The 16,192-nt window shown below is 41.7% G+C and overlaps 5 protein-coding genes across 5 annotated transcripts; all 5 read right to left on the bottom strand.

The window, feature by feature from the left end:
• Positions 1–554: 554 nt before the first annotated feature.
• Positions 555–1,424, bottom strand: EAE98_006143 (uncharacterized protein; the record flags this gene model as incomplete). Its single annotated transcript, XM_038953765.1, has 1 exon — positions 555–1,424. One exon carries the CDS (start codon positions 1,422–1,424, stop codon positions 555–557), a length of 870 nt encoding a protein of 289 aa, XP_038810160.1.
• Positions 1,425–3,642: 2,218 nt separating this feature from the next.
• Positions 3,643–4,633, bottom strand: EAE98_006144 (uncharacterized protein; the record flags this gene model as incomplete). Its single annotated transcript, XM_038953766.1, has 3 exons — positions 3,643–4,020; positions 4,086–4,245; positions 4,320–4,633. The coding sequence occupies 3 exons, from the start codon at positions 4,631–4,633 to the stop codon at positions 3,643–3,645; spliced, it is 852 nt and encodes a 283-aa protein (XP_038810161.1).
• Positions 4,634–6,181: 1,548 nt separating this feature from the next.
• On the bottom strand, positions 6,182–8,056 carry EAE98_006145 (uncharacterized protein; the record flags this gene model as incomplete). The annotated part of the gene is made up of 3 exons (XM_038953767.1): positions 6,182–7,287; positions 7,565–7,777; positions 7,855–8,056. 3 exons carry the CDS (start codon positions 8,054–8,056, stop codon positions 6,182–6,184), a joined length of 1,521 nt encoding a protein of 506 aa, XP_038810162.1.
• Positions 8,057–9,009: 953 nt separating this feature from the next.
• Positions 9,010–10,570, bottom strand: EAE98_006146 (uncharacterized protein; the record flags this gene model as incomplete). Its single annotated transcript, XM_038953768.1, has 3 exons — positions 9,010–10,034; positions 10,090–10,305; positions 10,372–10,570. 3 exons carry the CDS (start codon positions 10,568–10,570, stop codon positions 9,010–9,012), a joined length of 1,440 nt encoding a protein of 479 aa, XP_038810163.1.
• Positions 10,571–11,418: 848 nt separating this feature from the next.
• EAE98_006147 (uncharacterized protein) lies at positions 11,419–13,052 on the bottom strand (the record flags this gene model as incomplete). The annotated part of the gene is made up of 3 exons (XM_038953769.1): positions 11,419–12,500; positions 12,571–12,851; positions 12,910–13,052. The coding sequence occupies 3 exons, from the start codon at positions 13,050–13,052 to the stop codon at positions 11,419–11,421; spliced, it is 1,506 nt and encodes a 501-aa protein (XP_038810164.1).
• Between the last annotated feature and the right edge of the window lie 3,140 nt (positions 13,053–16,192).

Here is a 16,192-nt window from a genome sequence, read left to right on the forward strand (position 1 = left end):
TAATATTTCCCTACATAATTATATAATCACATGTCATGACTCGACTCGATTCTAATGTGCCTCTTGCTCGCTTGTTGAAGGCGGCGTGTAAATTATTCATATTCATAACTAAGTTGGATACCCTACTTTCTGACCACCCCTGTTTTAGATCACTTTTTTATATCGAAAATCACTTTTTTGATTTATTAATTAATATCTCTATTAATATAATAAAAATCTATATAAATGTATTTACTAGACATCTGACTTGAGCTTCTGATTTTGTACAAAGAATATTACACCGACATTGTGCCAAAAATTCCTTCGTCGCATAGATGGAGAATACATTGTGATGGACAAGTTTTGCGATCGGGAAATACTATGCAATCAATATCATATTGAGATGTAGTACTGCTGAGTAGATCGATTTACCATCTCTCCAAGTTTCCGAAAGGGGTCAAATACTGATTGATGATATCTCGTATTCAGGGACGGTGTATTCGTATCAAAACACGTAAGACTTAATTCTACAATGATTTTGCGGAAGCGGAGATGCGGGTGATGGTTGTAGCATGTCAATGTATCAACTTCGTGGTTTGACGCATTTCAGACTCGAAAGTGTCCAGATACGCACGTGCATCTTCCTCCACCGATGCATAAATCCTTCCCTCATGGTTGATTTGATTACTTTCATGCGCTTCTCGTACGTCGATTGATGTCGTCAGGTTCAATGGTCCTGATATTCCTCGAAAAGGTACCAAGTAAGGTTCCAAAAGACTGCGTAGAACATGTGAAGGAGCTGCGGAGGGTGGAAGTGGTATTGGTGTTCGCAATGAGAAGCGAATGTGAAGTTCTTTGAGATTGCCATGTTCAGCCAAACGGTCTCCAAATTCTATTAAAAATTTAGACATCTTTGGTCTCCGTGATTTTAACGCCAATGATGTATCATCATCCTCAGTAAAAATGTCGATGCGAAGCGACGTCATAAATCTCAGGAAGTCAGGTAAATGGCGCGGTAGATTTTTTTTTTTGTGGAATCGGCTTGCTGGGCTTGCTGGGCTTATTATCCAGAAATGTAATTTATCGACCCCATACCACAGTGGCATGGCTTCATGATAAATCTGCCGATTCAAACATAGTATTTCTGGGTAGCAACGACTATCATCTTCCTCTGAACACCCTTTTGTAGTACATGTTACAAGCTCGGGATCTCTTCTTGAATGACCCCGTGTGATCACTAAGAATTCTTTGGACTTAGGTTTCGAAATTGGACTAAGTTGCTCATATATCTGAATCCGCACTTCTGCAGGAAGTTGTAGAAATGGAAATGGATTGGCAACAGACGATTTATCATCTGAATTTTTTGAAGCAGCTCCAGAAGGAAGTATTTTCCTGACCCTTGAAGGAAGAAGTTTGAGAATCTTAGACCTCCGTTTCGGTGCCATGTTGCATGAAAATGTGGTATATAGAGTTTTGAAAAAAGTAGTAAGATATTGGATGAAAGTTGCAGTTGCGACTGCTGAAATGAACCACGATAGGAGGACAATGAATGTATGAATCATCGACCGTTGTTAGATGGCCTTTCAGGAACTCAAGTAGCGTGATCACTCTTCGTGGGTAACACTAGCGATCGAAGGTGGATTGAGAAAGAAGATATTGATACTTGTAAAAGTATCAATATGTAGGAGAAGTATTTTTTGAAGTAAACCTTAGAACTTGAGAGTTGGAGTTGAAAGTTGAAAGTTGGAAGTCTTTTATAGTCGATGAGTCAGGTTAGCCAACTCACTAGAGTAGGGCTAAGCAAGAGGACAAGTATTTCTTCATTGAAGATCAATTCAATTCCAGGTTTGAAGGAATATGATATGTTGATCAATACTCAAGCCACAAGTACATTGAGCCAAGTAGTAAGCTTCAAATCCAAAGATTGTGAGAGGTATATAGAATCAATGACAACATCTTTGACTTCAAAGTTCACAATTCTGAGCCAGAGAGCAACTTGCAACGATACTCGAATAACATTTCGCAACTCAAGCTTACCTATCCTACCTAGTACTGATGCCATTTGCGAATAATCCTGAACATTTAGTTTGAGCGTATTCTTCTGTTAAGATTCGGAGCATACGAATATATACTGAGTAGGTAACGAAAGCAATACGAGGGAAAGTGTCCAAGATTGCCAGAACTGGAAATAATGCTGACAGCCTCGCAATGTCTGGTTGCCATTTCCCAAGCGATCACTTCACAATTCAATTCAAACAGGTTGGTTGAGCATTTCGAAGTCATGAGAGTGAGGAATGAAGAAGGACTGAAGTCACTCAAAGCAGAACAGACCATTCACCAAGTAGCAGGGATATAACAGACAACTTCCAAGGTTAGGTAGGGAGGTAGGATACATACCTAGGTAGGTAATAATAAATCTACCAATCAAGCCATACTGACAGCCATACAGCCACACAGCCACACAGCCATGTGCACACAGCCGCACATCCCAAGTCCAGCCTCGCAGCAAGGCTAATCCGTCCCCCTCCAAAAAATTCATCCCAAAAACATCTCCAGAGTCCAAACACATCTCCCGCCCCACTCTCCTACAGATTTTTCCACCCTAGTCCCAATCCATCCATGTTTGCAGCATTTGCACTCGCTTCTCCCACGCACAGACCACTTTCATTTTCTATAAAATCCCTTCGTCCCCAGACCCTCAGGGAAAAAAAGTATCGACAATACTTCAAAGAATCATTTCTTTAGTAAACGTCCTTCTTCTGTGTTCTCTACAAGAGCCACAGACTCCAACTGGGACGATGAGTCGATCCTCGATACCCTAGAGTGAAACCGTTTTTGCTTTCGTTCTTTCCGCAAGGATGGCGTTTGAGTGGCTGGAGACAGTGGCTTGATTGTATAGAAAGTGGTGATGATCTCGACCCTCTTTTGGTTCTCTTGGGAGTCTGGATTGGGGTGGGTGTTGATGGACGTCTGACCAGTTTTTGAATCTTTTTTTTTTCATTGCAGATTTGGCCTTGGGCTGGGTTGTGAAGAAGAATTTGTGGTGGTGGGATTCTCGTGTGGGATGTCATTTGATTATTGAAGCTATTCGCAAGTTGTGCGACAAAGTCTTCCAACGACGATGAGCTACCAAGTTTCTGCCACTTTTAAGCACGAAGAAATTGAAGTCGGTCAGAAAGAAGGACTCTGGGTACCTAGTAACCAATCTTTCCTTTCAAGTCTTTCCTTCGAGATCATGGCCCCATAACGATATCACATTCAGTATCTGCAACAGCTTCGATCACGGCCCCAATAATTGAAGTTCACCAATTCTCCGGTTCATGCGGAATACCGCTAGCAACCAGCGCGGAACATCAGTTCTGATAGTCTAGAGCGAGGAAAATTTTGATATTGACAGTGAATGATTTTGACGTCATCCTTGCTTCAAAGACAAGTGTAATGGTGGTGGCCATTGATAACACTATTCTCAATTGGATCATCTCTTTTGTTATTCATTTCTTCTATTTCTACAAATCTTTCATGCATGGTATATGTACGTCTCAAACTTTTACAAACATTCGCTACATCGTCGCAACTATTTCCACAGAGTATTGACACCCATCTACCCATTTTAAATATCGTTCAGATCAATTTCCGATCACATCAACATTCACCCACCCTCAACTAAGCACTCGCTTGTCTGATCTTTTGTTCCTCGCTCCTCCTCCCTCCAACACTCCCTTCCTCCAAACTTCCACTCCTCTCCCTTCTCGTCTCTCTCCCCTTATCACTCCATGGGAAATGCCACACTGGCACCGTGAAAAAGCTATTCGAATCATCTGCCAATCCACCTAGCGTCACGTACCACGCTGCAAACGCTGCTAGGAGTCCAAACATTCCGCCTGCTTTTTGGAAAGCCACATTTGGACCTGCTTCTCCAGGATACAAGTAGGCGAGACCGAGCATTAGGAAGGTGAGAACGACCATGAAGAAGAGAAAGGAGAAGACGACGGTGGAGCGAAGGGTGAGGATCCAGAGGATGAATGTGAATATGAACCAGCCCTGGAGAAATGTTAGTTGGTAGACTTATGTGGTGAACGGGGTATAACTGAGAAGATAGGAAATACCATAAGGAAAAATCCAAACGCATAGTAAAAATGTACTGGATTTTCATAGGAGGCTTGAATTCCAAATCCACCTGGTGTCAAGATAATCGCGAGAGATATCCAAAATCCTCCGTAGGAACTTAATGCCGTGGCACCAAACGTGTTTCCGGCTGCCATTTCCCTGCGTCATTCCTCATCAGCAAAAGTTTCACACACTCTAATCCGAATCAACAGATATGAGAGAATTCAACATACCACATCCCCGCCAATAACTGAACCAACCCACCATACCCAAAAGCCAACGCAACCACAATATTCGGCTCCGAAACATCTCTCGTATGCCAATTTATCAAGCTCAATACAAATGTCGTCAATGCAAAAGCAGCAAGTCCTAAAGGTGCAGGATTCGCTATGTTTTTCTTGGGAGCTCGATACAGACCGGGCTGGAGAGCACCAGCAAAGGGGGCAAAGTATATTGAGTTGGAGGAATTGGTATGAGCGTGGGCTAAGGGGTTGCCGATATAGAGGACGGGATTAGGAGTGTGGTCATGGTGCGATGATGATGCCATTATTTTGTAAAGAATTGGGGTAGGGGGTATGAAAAGAAGCAGAAAAAAAAAGGAAAGAAGGGTCGATATACTTATTTGATGCTGTATTACTTACATGGTGATGATCTACGCCAATGCAAGATAGCCATCAACTTCGGAGCATTCTTTCCACTCAAAAGGAATATCATTCGTGACAAAAACGCGGAAATTTATCTCTTTCCGCTGTGACACGATACAGAGAAGCATTATTTGGATCCGAGCGCTCTTCTCCGCACCCCACGTTTCCACATCGATACAAACGCGTGCGCCGAATATGCATGTCCTAGATCGACGTCAAAGATCGACATCTGCGACCCCTCACCCGGTTCTTGGGTATGGGGTGTATTGTCTATTGCGGAAAGATGTGGTTGACGTACGCGGCGCACGAGAATTTGAAGTTGGGGTTTTGATGGTATGATGTTAGGATCATGATTCACATCTGCATGTGGAAGGTGTGAATTTATACTTGAAAGTGGCGATCTCGTTGCGATATGAGACGGAATTTTCACAATTGGTACATGATGTATAAAGTGGTTATCCGTTAATGTTCTGTATAAGATTTATTCTAAGGACAAATCGATGTTCATATGAAGGATGTCAGTAAAGGTTGGGAGTCTCGGAGTGTGGGGAGGAACTCAAAGATGCCGTCATGATCTGTTGGCGCTAGTAAGGTTACTCTAGCCCCAATTTTTGAGTCAGGTGCACGTGATTGCGGACTGATTCTTCCATTTGTCCTTTTTCGAATCGTGATTTCGAAGAAAAGCGGTGCATATTCATGATACATTAAGATGAGATTGATGGAGTGAGACGATATGGAGAGCTATATGAGTCCGCTTCACTCTTGGTGTTTGGAACATGTGACGAGATAAGAGTCCGGAGATATGTATGAGTTGTTGAGATGTTAGAGTTCGTGGTAATGTTTCAATAAAGACGATACGAGGAATGAAGAGGGCAAGATGGATGTGAAAAGGGGGCAGCAAATGGTCACCAAGCACGATTGAAGGAACGAACGAGATCCAAAAGTCCAAGGCATCTCCAACTTTCAAAAATTCATGGGCCAGTGTCAAATCACTCATTATGTTTTATATGAAGACCAGACTGAGTGTTTTGAATTGTCAATGTCTTATCACCAATCTACGAACAATATTTGGACATCCGCCCGGTTCACCAATACTGAGGTATCCTTGCAAAGATCAAGAAGGGACATACTTTGAGCTTCGAAAGGTATATCGCCCCAGGATATCTATATCAACAATCCGAGACTTTGAATGCTTGAAATTGCGGACACAAACAGGTGAACACCCGTTTGAGAGAGTTTCACGTGGACGAGCACAAGCTATTATTAATTAGGTGCAATTTCTCTCCATTCTAGCTACCGCTTACAAGATCATCATCAATCCCTGAAAGCAAAAGCACTTTCCTCAGAACTGTCTTCTTCATCCCCCATTCAGTGCCTTCCCTGGCACATATATAAAATATCCTTCATCATGCAATTTGAGGCGCCCTGAAGATATCCTCATTGCTACTGTTTCATTCTTCTCCTTTCCCATTACCCAACTTGCTTGCTCTATCCCTAAACCATACTATCGTCGGTTCTGCAATATCAAGCTTCTTTCTTTTCATGAGTTTTCTGGGCTCGGGGTCATCGACTAAAGGCTCTGCTGCAGAGGCGGCGTCCTCGACCTCAAACAATTCATACACTTCCAGTGTTTTTACTGTCTTGAGTTTTCGGAGCTCTCCTTCGAGCAGGGAGGTTATGTACTGTTGGTGAACACTCTCGGCCGAGTCCAAAGAACCCAAGTCAAGTAGTAACGACCAGTCTTGGTGGGGGTCTTTCTGCACTTCAATCACTAGCCTCTCCAAACCGGTACAGAACCTATTGATGATCGGAATATACAAACGAAGGGTATCGACCAGGTCCTTAGAGCACAACGATTTTGTTAAACCATTGGGGGCATGCGCAGAGCCGCTGAACTCACACATGTGTAGGATGACTGTTCCACTGAATTTTAAAGTCTTTAGCATTCCAGCCTTCTCTTTGCCAATCGCTTGGAGAAAGCGGAAAAAGTGGTCGTGATAGCTGTATGCAGCCCAACAGTCTTCGAGTACTGGAGTCCCCGAGCTTTCAATCAAGCGAATAGCGTCATTAACGGCAAAGGAGTCGGGCTCGAAACTTTCAAATGGCTCTGTCACGTGAACTCGTGTGAACAGTAATGGAACTTCATGCAACGGGCGCTGTATGATCCCCTCGATATTCCAGCTGCGTATATTCTCGCGATCAATCCAAGAAATGGGACTACCGGCTTCACTCCAATCCATGGTTGTAAAATGGAATACGTTTTCCTTATACAACAACTTGGTTGCATTGTCTCTGAAGCTTTTGCACACTCGCAATAGAGTCGCGTCTATCTTGGGGCGATATACCTTTCGAAGCTCAAAGTATTTTCCTTCTTGATCTTTGCAAGGTTGTGTGATAATAGTGTTAAAGCTGAGTTCTGATTTAAGACTCTGTTCACCATCCAGGGAATAGGTCTTATGAGACTTAAAAACCTGTGCCCAATCTGATGTTGTGACGTCTGGAGTTATTGCATGATCCTCAATTGTCAAAACCCAGCCGGAGATTGCATCGATGATTTCTGTCAAGCACAATCAGCGGTGAATAATAGAATAGCAATCAACAACGAATGTATGAATACATAATACCATGAGAAATTTTGGCGCAATTATGCTCATGAAATCTTCTTTTGGACTCTCTGGAGTCTTGTAGAATCGATTTTCCCGTTTCCATAGAAGATCGAACAATAAAACCATGTCTTCTTGGAAAGAAATGAAAGAAGTGTGGAACAATTATGATAGTTGGGGATTGAAGAGGGGCTCATCGTCTATGAATTCATTATAAAACGAACAACTTACCTTGAGGAAAGTTTAACAAGTGCCGCTGATGATTTCGAGGCAATGCCCATCCGCCTTCACTTTGATGTGCGACCAATTTCTGGAGTCCTTTCTTCTTCGGTCGATCGATCATAGCTAATGTCGGAGTATTTTTAGCAACGTGGTATATTCTCTTCGGGTCATAGCTAATTTTCCTTTCGCATCTAGGAATGGTAGCTGTGAAATATTGAACATCTGCGATTGACAAAATAAGTATATTGCACCCTCAAGCAATCAAAGTTACTCTTTGAGCTTGGATTGAGTCAACATACCAGAGCCGCAGACATAACGAAAATTATCCTTCCAAAAGTAACGATCTTCAATCCAATGCTTCTTCGCATACTTCTCCAGGGCTCTTGATGGAAGCTTTTCCTCTGGAAATTCTTTGCGTGCGGCATCAAGGTCGTGTTGAGTCATTGGCGGAAGATTGCTGATATGTTCGCGCGGAACACGGGGAGAAAATCGTGGTGGCATCTTTGTTCTGGCAATACACAATTTTGAGAGAGAATGGAGAATTTATTGAAGAGAAACAAAAGAAGAGAGAAGAAATCACTATCAATTTATGGTATCAATCCATTCGAACATTCTTGTTTGTGTGATTGATGTTGGGTTTGATCTCGCAGGAAACTGAACTGAAGTTTGTGACTGACATTCGATTTGAGATTTGAGGCATGAGACTGAGAAAGGCACGTGCCAGACTTCAATTTCCCGTTCTGGCCAGACCTTTCATATTCACTTTTCTTCTACTTCACTCAATTCATGTATCTCGTCTAGTGAAGCCAGATATTGCTAGAAATACAAGTTGAAACACGTGCCGACTTTTGGCACTGGAAACACGGGAAAATGATCCATGGTTAGTCACAACACAGTACCATTCCCTAACGGTCAACTCATTGCTTTTAAGCGTACATCTTGTCCACTCTCGATGCTTTATCGACACAGTATGGGTATAGAGTTATACAATAGAGCAGAGAAAACAATGAGACGGTCCAACAACACTCGAATAAGACAGGGGAAGTAAGAGAGAGTAAATTCAAAGAAACGACAAGAAGTACTTGATCTACATCTTGTGAAGACTTACTTGTAAATTGTTAGTCAAAGCTCGTTGATACTATAAATCAATGGTCCCATAGTTGAGAACAGAGTCAGTGGGCAAAAGCTTGTCATTTCAACAGTTGATTCGTTATTTTCATCACAATTTTGCAAATATAAGCACCTGGAATCTGAGTGTGGGGTGATGTTTCAATTATTAAAAGACATTTTTGCTATAAATCCAGCACCTTAACTCCCTGGATGAATGCCTGATCATCGGTAGTGCTGTCCCTTGAAAGGCGTGACGCATTAGCCTTGGTTCCGAAACATCAAACAGAAGTTTCGACAGAGCTACTGGCGTTATCATCACCAAAAGTCAAAGCCTGCATTCTGCTCTACAGTTTTGCCTTTTGAAGTGCCTCAAGTCCCCGCAGGCGAGTTCTCTCAGAAAACCATGCCTCTGTTTCTTTCGCACACTCTACTTCATCCCGGTGAACCTCATAGACCTCTAGATGTTGAACCGTGTTCAACTCTCTGATTTGATTTTCTAGCAAGTCTTGCAGGCGTGCATAGCACTGGCGTCCTCGTTCTTCGTAGTCATAGAATGTTCGCCCTCCCCTGAAGCTATCGCTTGTTTCGAAGTCTTTCCTCATGACAATTACTAACTTTTGCAAGTTCTTGCAAAACTTCTTGATGAGAGTAATGTATAAAAGAAGACTTTCGATCAAGTCATCTTCGCAACACTTGTAAGCTTTCGTACAACTGGAGTCCTGAGAGCAATAGTGTTGCTTGATGGGTCCGCTAAAATGCAGAGTCTTGATCATCGCGGCCTTGCTTGGCCCAATGGCACGAAGGAATCGTACAAAGAGATCGTGATACATATCAAAGTACAGATCTTGCACCGGTGTTCTGTTTTGTATGATACTGATAGCATCATCGGCCATTTCTTGTCGTATCTCTGTGGCTTTTTGGCAGTCTCTTCCCTGGCAAAATGACCTATGCGACCCAGGGCTTGGAATTAACCCATCTTCAAACAAGCTTTCTGCGGCACCCAATTTGCCGGTCTTTGTTGTTGAGAACTTGAATTCGTTTCCTGCATATAAAAGTTCATTCCCCTGGTCACAGATGCTCTTGCAGACCCGCAGAATTGTTGCGTCGATCAAATGGCGGCAAACTCTGCGAAGAACGAAGTACTTTCCCTGTGCATCATATCGTTGCTCGTGTATCACTGTGCTTATATCGAGAGATTCGAAATGAGGCGTATTTGGTTGAGCCATACGATAACCTGCCTCCACCAACGTGTAGGTTGAATGGAGTTTAGAGTCTTCATACTTGTCCATCTTGTTCGAGGTAGAGACATCAGGTGCAACAATGAAATTCTGAGTGCTCAATGTGAACCCAAAAATTGCGTCCAGAATTTCTGTGTCCAGATGATTAGTATTCAGTTTGCAATCGGAATTTTAGAGTTAATGTACCTTGCGGGAAGTTTAAAAGATGACGGGGATGATCACGAGGCAAGCACCATTCCATATCGCTCTTGTGAGCAAGTAGCTTTGAAAGCCTCTGTGGCTTTGGTACATCGATCTGTGACAGCGTTGGGGGACCACCCAGTGGAACCAAGTACTTCTTACCGTTGTAAGGACAACGAACTTCTTTGGTTCTGGGTACCCAGATCTGATTATAGATGATGTCTGAAATGATCAAAGTAAGCAAGAAATCTTTAAAATTACTAGATTGTTACTGTGATTTAAACATACCATCACCGCAAGTGTAGCGGCAGTTGTTTTTCCAGAACCATTTGTTGCTGGCTGATCCGTTCCAATTAGCGTGGGCGTATTTTTCCAAAGCCCTGGACGCCAGCTTCTCTTCTGGATTCTCGCGGCGTGCCTGTACTAGATCCTCTGGAGTGTAAGGTCCAAACGGAATAGTGCGGCCATAAAGCATAGGTGCCGGCATTTTGATGTAGTTAGGGGTGAAATGAGATGTTAATTTGATATTGAAGTTGAAGTTGGTGTTGGAAGTTGGTGTTGGAAGTTGGTGTTGATGTTGAAATTGATGTTCGAGTTGATGTTGTAGAAAACTTTGTAGGAATGGATCTTGGAGGGAAGGGAGCTTATGAAGCCATGGGAAATAGTTCGACTCGCTTGTTTCGACGCTAGTCTATACAGCAGACATGAAGCGACGCATTAGCGCATCAATATTCAAATGAAAAATCCGAGCGTATACACTCGAGATGCCGTATGGTGTAATTCAGTGGGAATCTATACGAATCTTTATATTCACTCTGCTCAATTCTTACTTGCGCATTCATCACTCGCAATAACAGCGGCTACATTATTCCATGCCCTCTCTTGCTCAAAATTTTCCATCCGATTCACGGGAGAGTTCAGTAAAGTCATGTTTTTGAATGATGAGAACTGAATGTTAGGGTGATGAATGCAAGGTGTTTATATATTTTGGAAGAGTTATTCGTTGGCAAATAGGAATACAATTAAAGCAAGCTTTTCAAAGTCACCTGTTGTTATACGTGCACGGGGTTGGTCGTTAGCTGTCAGTGAAATCGCTATTTGGGTAAAACTCTACAAAGTTGTTGAATCACGATTGTAAGTGTAAAATAATGTTCGATGATTCATGATAATGTATCAGTGGAGTCCATTAATTACTTGCTGAAAAACCTGGAGATACACAGGTCAAAAGACTGAACCGAACTCCTAGCACCCTCGTCCAATGAAACCAAATCATGCTTGACTTGACTCTCTCAACCTGATATCCATATATTATCTTTTGAGCACTCTCGAATGATCTTAAGCATTTGATGCCCAACCTTTTGCCCTATCCTCAAACCATTTACATGTTTCTACAGCAAGAGGAAACTTCATTGGTTCATAAAGATGATTCTGCTCAGTTGGTTTCGCTTCATTCCGGGTACAAAGAATTAAAGTTTTGACTGTCTCTAACTTTCTAAGTTGATCTTTCAGGAGCGGAGTTAGATTTACCAGGAAGCTAGACCATCTCAACCATTCTTTATTGTCGTAACGACGATGAACATCCGGAGCGATGTTCAAGACAAGCTTTTCTAAGTGCGGACAAAGCTCACGGATAAATTGTAGATAGATGAGGAAGTTCAACATGAAACCCTCGCCACAATTCTTATGATGATCTCTTCCTGGATCGCAGCGATGAGTTTTCATAGTTCCAGAAAACTGGAGAGTTTTGATAAGCTTCGCATTTTCCGGGCCAATGTTATAAAGGAATCGAACGAAGGGATCTTGGTAAGCCCAGCCTGCTAAATCTTTGACGCTAACAGATTGTTTTACTTGAGACACTACGTCTTTAACTTCGGCTAACCATTCGTTATATGGCTGTCGTACTCCAACACTCTCTATGTGTCTATCTGGTTTGAGGACGGTCGAGCTTGAGCGAGGTCCATCCTGATCGTACATCATAAATTTTCGCGGATTCCTATAAGTTGCAATGTCAAACGTAAAAGTGTTATGTCTGTACAACATCTCCGTACCATAACTGTGGAAAGCTTTACATGCTCTGAGACAGCTTGAATCAATCATTGGACGTAAGACATTCTGCATCTGAATGTAAGGCCCAAATTCATCGCTCATTTCTGTTCTCTTGATGGATTGTGGTCCTCTCTCGAAAAAAGTATCTCCAAACATTGCAATGGATGGATGATATCTTTCAGCAAAGGCATACACACGGTACCCATTACATGGGAGGTCTTGGCGAACAGGTCCAGGATAAGGAGGGCGAGCGATTTGGTAATGGGCTTCTTGGTAGTCGCTGTTTTTGTTACTAGTCATTGCTCTAGGGGCTATAGAGCCTACGTCCTCGCCGACAATGAGATTATAACCAATAATCTTGTCCAGAATCTCTATAAGTTGAACAAAAGTTAGCCACTATCTACTTGGGAAATCATAAGAGTTTAATGATAGCAAACTTACCCTGCGGAAAGTTGAGCAAGTGTCTCGAATGAGATCTCGGTAGATTCCAACCCCCCTCACTTGGATGAATACCAATTGCTTCACGAGCTGCCAGTGCCTCCTTAGTCACGCGGTCCACATCCTTTAGCGGAACCGGACTGTCCCAATAATCGACATAAACCTGAGTCTCAGTCGTTGATCTCCAACGTTCAAGATTTTTCCAGAGTCGAGGCTGGGCTTTATAATAGTAGTATTCAATATCTAAAATGATCATCAAGTTAGTATACATTGAATGATTAAAGCTGTTCAGTGATATACATGCCTCTGCAAATGATATGGCGTATTCCATCTTTCACAAACCATTGATTATGGATCCAGCGAGCAAGAACTCGTTTCTGAAGGGCCTCCTCAGGAGTAAGATCTGGAAATTCGGTAGATGCGCGGAGCTGCTCTTTCAGAGAATTTTGCTTCTCCATATAAGATTTTTTCTCTTTTGCAGACATCTTTGGTCTTAACGGAAGATTGAAGTGGCCTGATACTGAACTTAATAAATTCATCTGAAATTTTGTATGTAAGATAAAGGTCTTGATAAATGAAATTCTTAGTAGATGAAGTTCTTGTTAGCCGAATTTGTTGAAGAAGGGAGTCCTTATCAAAGAAGTTATTGATGAAAGATGAGAAGGAGAGCAAGAGAACTTTCTGAGGTGGGAAGTTAATTTCCTTATATAAGTACTTGTGGAAGTCTTCTTGGTACCATCAACAACCGTAGCAAAAGAGTTCAACAAAGATCGTCGTTAAAGCTAATAATGTATCATAGATCTATTTCATGGTTGGCGGATTGCTAATGATGTATCAGCAATACGGACTCGTACGGTCCTATATCAAGCTTTAAGCAGATAATTCAATCTGTATAAAGATGCCGTACTAGAATCTACCTCTCCATTCACAACGTACCACATAATGCGATTAATGATTATTAGTTGATCGTGAATCATATAATAGCACTAGCAACTTGTACGGCTAAGCGACCAAGTATAAGCATGCGCTTCATGTTATCCTTATTGAGGCTCATGAACATTGGTGCGATTTCTGATGTCTCGCTGCCATTTGCTTGCTTCGCCGAGCGCGGTAAACGGTGATAATTTAGCCGCGGTCAATTAATCCGTATCATTTGCATAGTATTTTCCTCTTTGAATCATCCTTGAATCAGCTAATAATTGAGAGTAATTTGACTGTAATGGTTATATTATAATCCTGCGATACGAAACTGTTTCTTAGGGAGAAATTCAAAACCCCCTTACTAGAAACCCCGCGCTCGCTTAAAAAATGCTAGCCTAGACTTTGGTTTCTCCACTATCAATTCCTCCTGTATTGTTCAGATAGCGAGTTTTATCTGATTTAACAAATACAGTAATCTATACGATGCTTGAAGTTTTAGCCTAAGAAATCAGTTATAAAAAATTTGAATGCTGAGAAGTTTATACACTTTTATATAGAAATTAATGACAGGTATGAATATATAATAATGAAAATTTCTAAATCCCCACAAAAAATGCTTTGTCTTTCCATACTCAATCGCATTTGTAAAGTATTGAACGCATTCGTTGTCATAGAGATTGAGTAGCACTCGAGGACGTTTGAGCTAAACTCTTACTCTCGAAACAAGCTATTAGTCACTTGTTAGTGGATCACTTGCGCCATATCACAAGAACTCTCAAAATATTCTTTGATTGTATACCCTCATGGAAATATTAACATAACTGGGGAAATGAAATCTCAACACCGCTCCCAGAAAGCATCTTCTCCTGATGCAAATCCTACCTCATAAAACTCTAAAGCATAAATCCTGCGAGTTTCCGATCCTCAGCTACTCTTCTCGCTGTTCTGTCTGTAAACCATTGCATTGTCTCTGTTGCAAGGGGAAATTTCATGGAAACGTACTTCTCAGACTGACTACTACTGTCAGCAGTAGGTAATATCAATATCTTGACAGTCTTCAGCTCCCTGATATGATCTCCCAAGAGTAGAGATAGATCCTTTTCGAGATTTCCGTCCCCACCTTCTTCTGGATGGATGTTCAAGGTAATTTGCTGTATCCCTGGACATAGTTGGTTAATAAATTTGACGTAAAGTTGTAAAATAGGTCGTATGTCATCTGACGGTAGGGCGGCAATATGATCTCTAGGTAAATGGCTTGTATGATTTCTGGCTATTCCAGTAAATTGAAGCGTTTTCAAGAGGGCTGCATTTTTCAAACCTATAGAATGAAGAAATCGAAGAAATGGGTCGTAGTACAGCCAACTCATTCGGTCTACCGTGAAAGGATCCTTGATTTGAGAAATGCCTTTACCAATTTCATCATTCCAATCACTGAGAGAGAGCAGACTTGGATCAGGCGTCCGAAATCTCGCATACTGGTTTCTTTTTCTGGAGTTACTTTCATCTACCATGCACGCGCTTCCAATTCCTGAACTTAAAATATTGGATATATATGTAGTGAAAGTAAAACTGTTGTCTCGATAAAGTAGCGCTGAACAAATATTGTAAAAGTCTTTACAGACACGTAAACAACTTGCGTCGATAAAGCGATCGTCAACTAGATGATTCATTTTCACCAATGTCTGACTGCCTGTTTCGAGCTTGCAAAAGCTGTGGGTTTTTCTTCGGAATCGAATCGAGTACTGCGAGTAAAGCCAGGGATCTGTTTGACATATAGGACCAATATATTCGGAATAATGAACACTGTAGTCTGGTTCTCGATAGAGGAACTGGCTGTTGAGGTTACAGGTAATTGCGTCTGAGACCAAGGAGCCTTGTTCTTCTTCTACAACAAGAATGAAACTAAGGATTCTGCTGATAATTTCTATACTAAACACAAAAGTCAGCCATGAAAAATCACAAGTGAAAATACAATTTGCATGTACAATATCACCAACGTAGATTTTAAGTGCAGTTACGTACCTATTGGAAACTTCAGGATATGACGAGGGTGAGATGTCGGTAGATTCCAAGAATCTATAGGGTCTAGACAAAGCAACTGACGACAACGCAATAACAAGTCAGAGGTTCTATCGACTTCATTGAGCCGAGGTGCTTTACGATACTCCGAGTTGAAAAGGAAGGTAACCAACTCGCCACGACGCTGTTGTTTATCGTAATAGAGTCTTATATCTAGAGTACATATTAATACAGATAGTTGTACAAGGTAGAAATCGACATACTAGCGTCAAAAATAAACCGACTACCACTCTTCTCGACCTCTTTATCTCTGATCAAGTTTTCGATGGTGTACTTCGCAAAAGCAATTCCCTACTCACCAATAAACTTTCTTTAGTGATTATTAGTCTTAGCGAATCATATGCGGAGGGTTCTAAAGAATGTAGACTGCACTCGAACACATAAAAGGAGGTTTTCAAATGGTAGAAATTAGTCTAGAGGGTCACTATCATAACTATGGGTCACAGTTAACTCATCAGAATGGTTTTATTACTGAGTCTTTGATCAATAGAACAGGTGATTCGTCTACGTAGGTATGTATCAACACATGTCGTTTTAGAAGGAAGAGGCAGAAAGAGGAAAGTTTGGATGGACCAATACTTTACAACAATTTTAGTTGAGCTCACACATATTTGTCAAACATTTC

The sequence above is a fragment of the Botrytis deweyae genome (genome assembly GCF_014898535.1).
Source record: "Botrytis deweyae strain B1 chromosome Unknown BDEW_012, whole genome shotgun sequence".
Lineage (NCBI taxonomy): Eukaryota > Fungi > Ascomycota > Leotiomycetes > Helotiales > Sclerotiniaceae > Botrytis > Botrytis deweyae.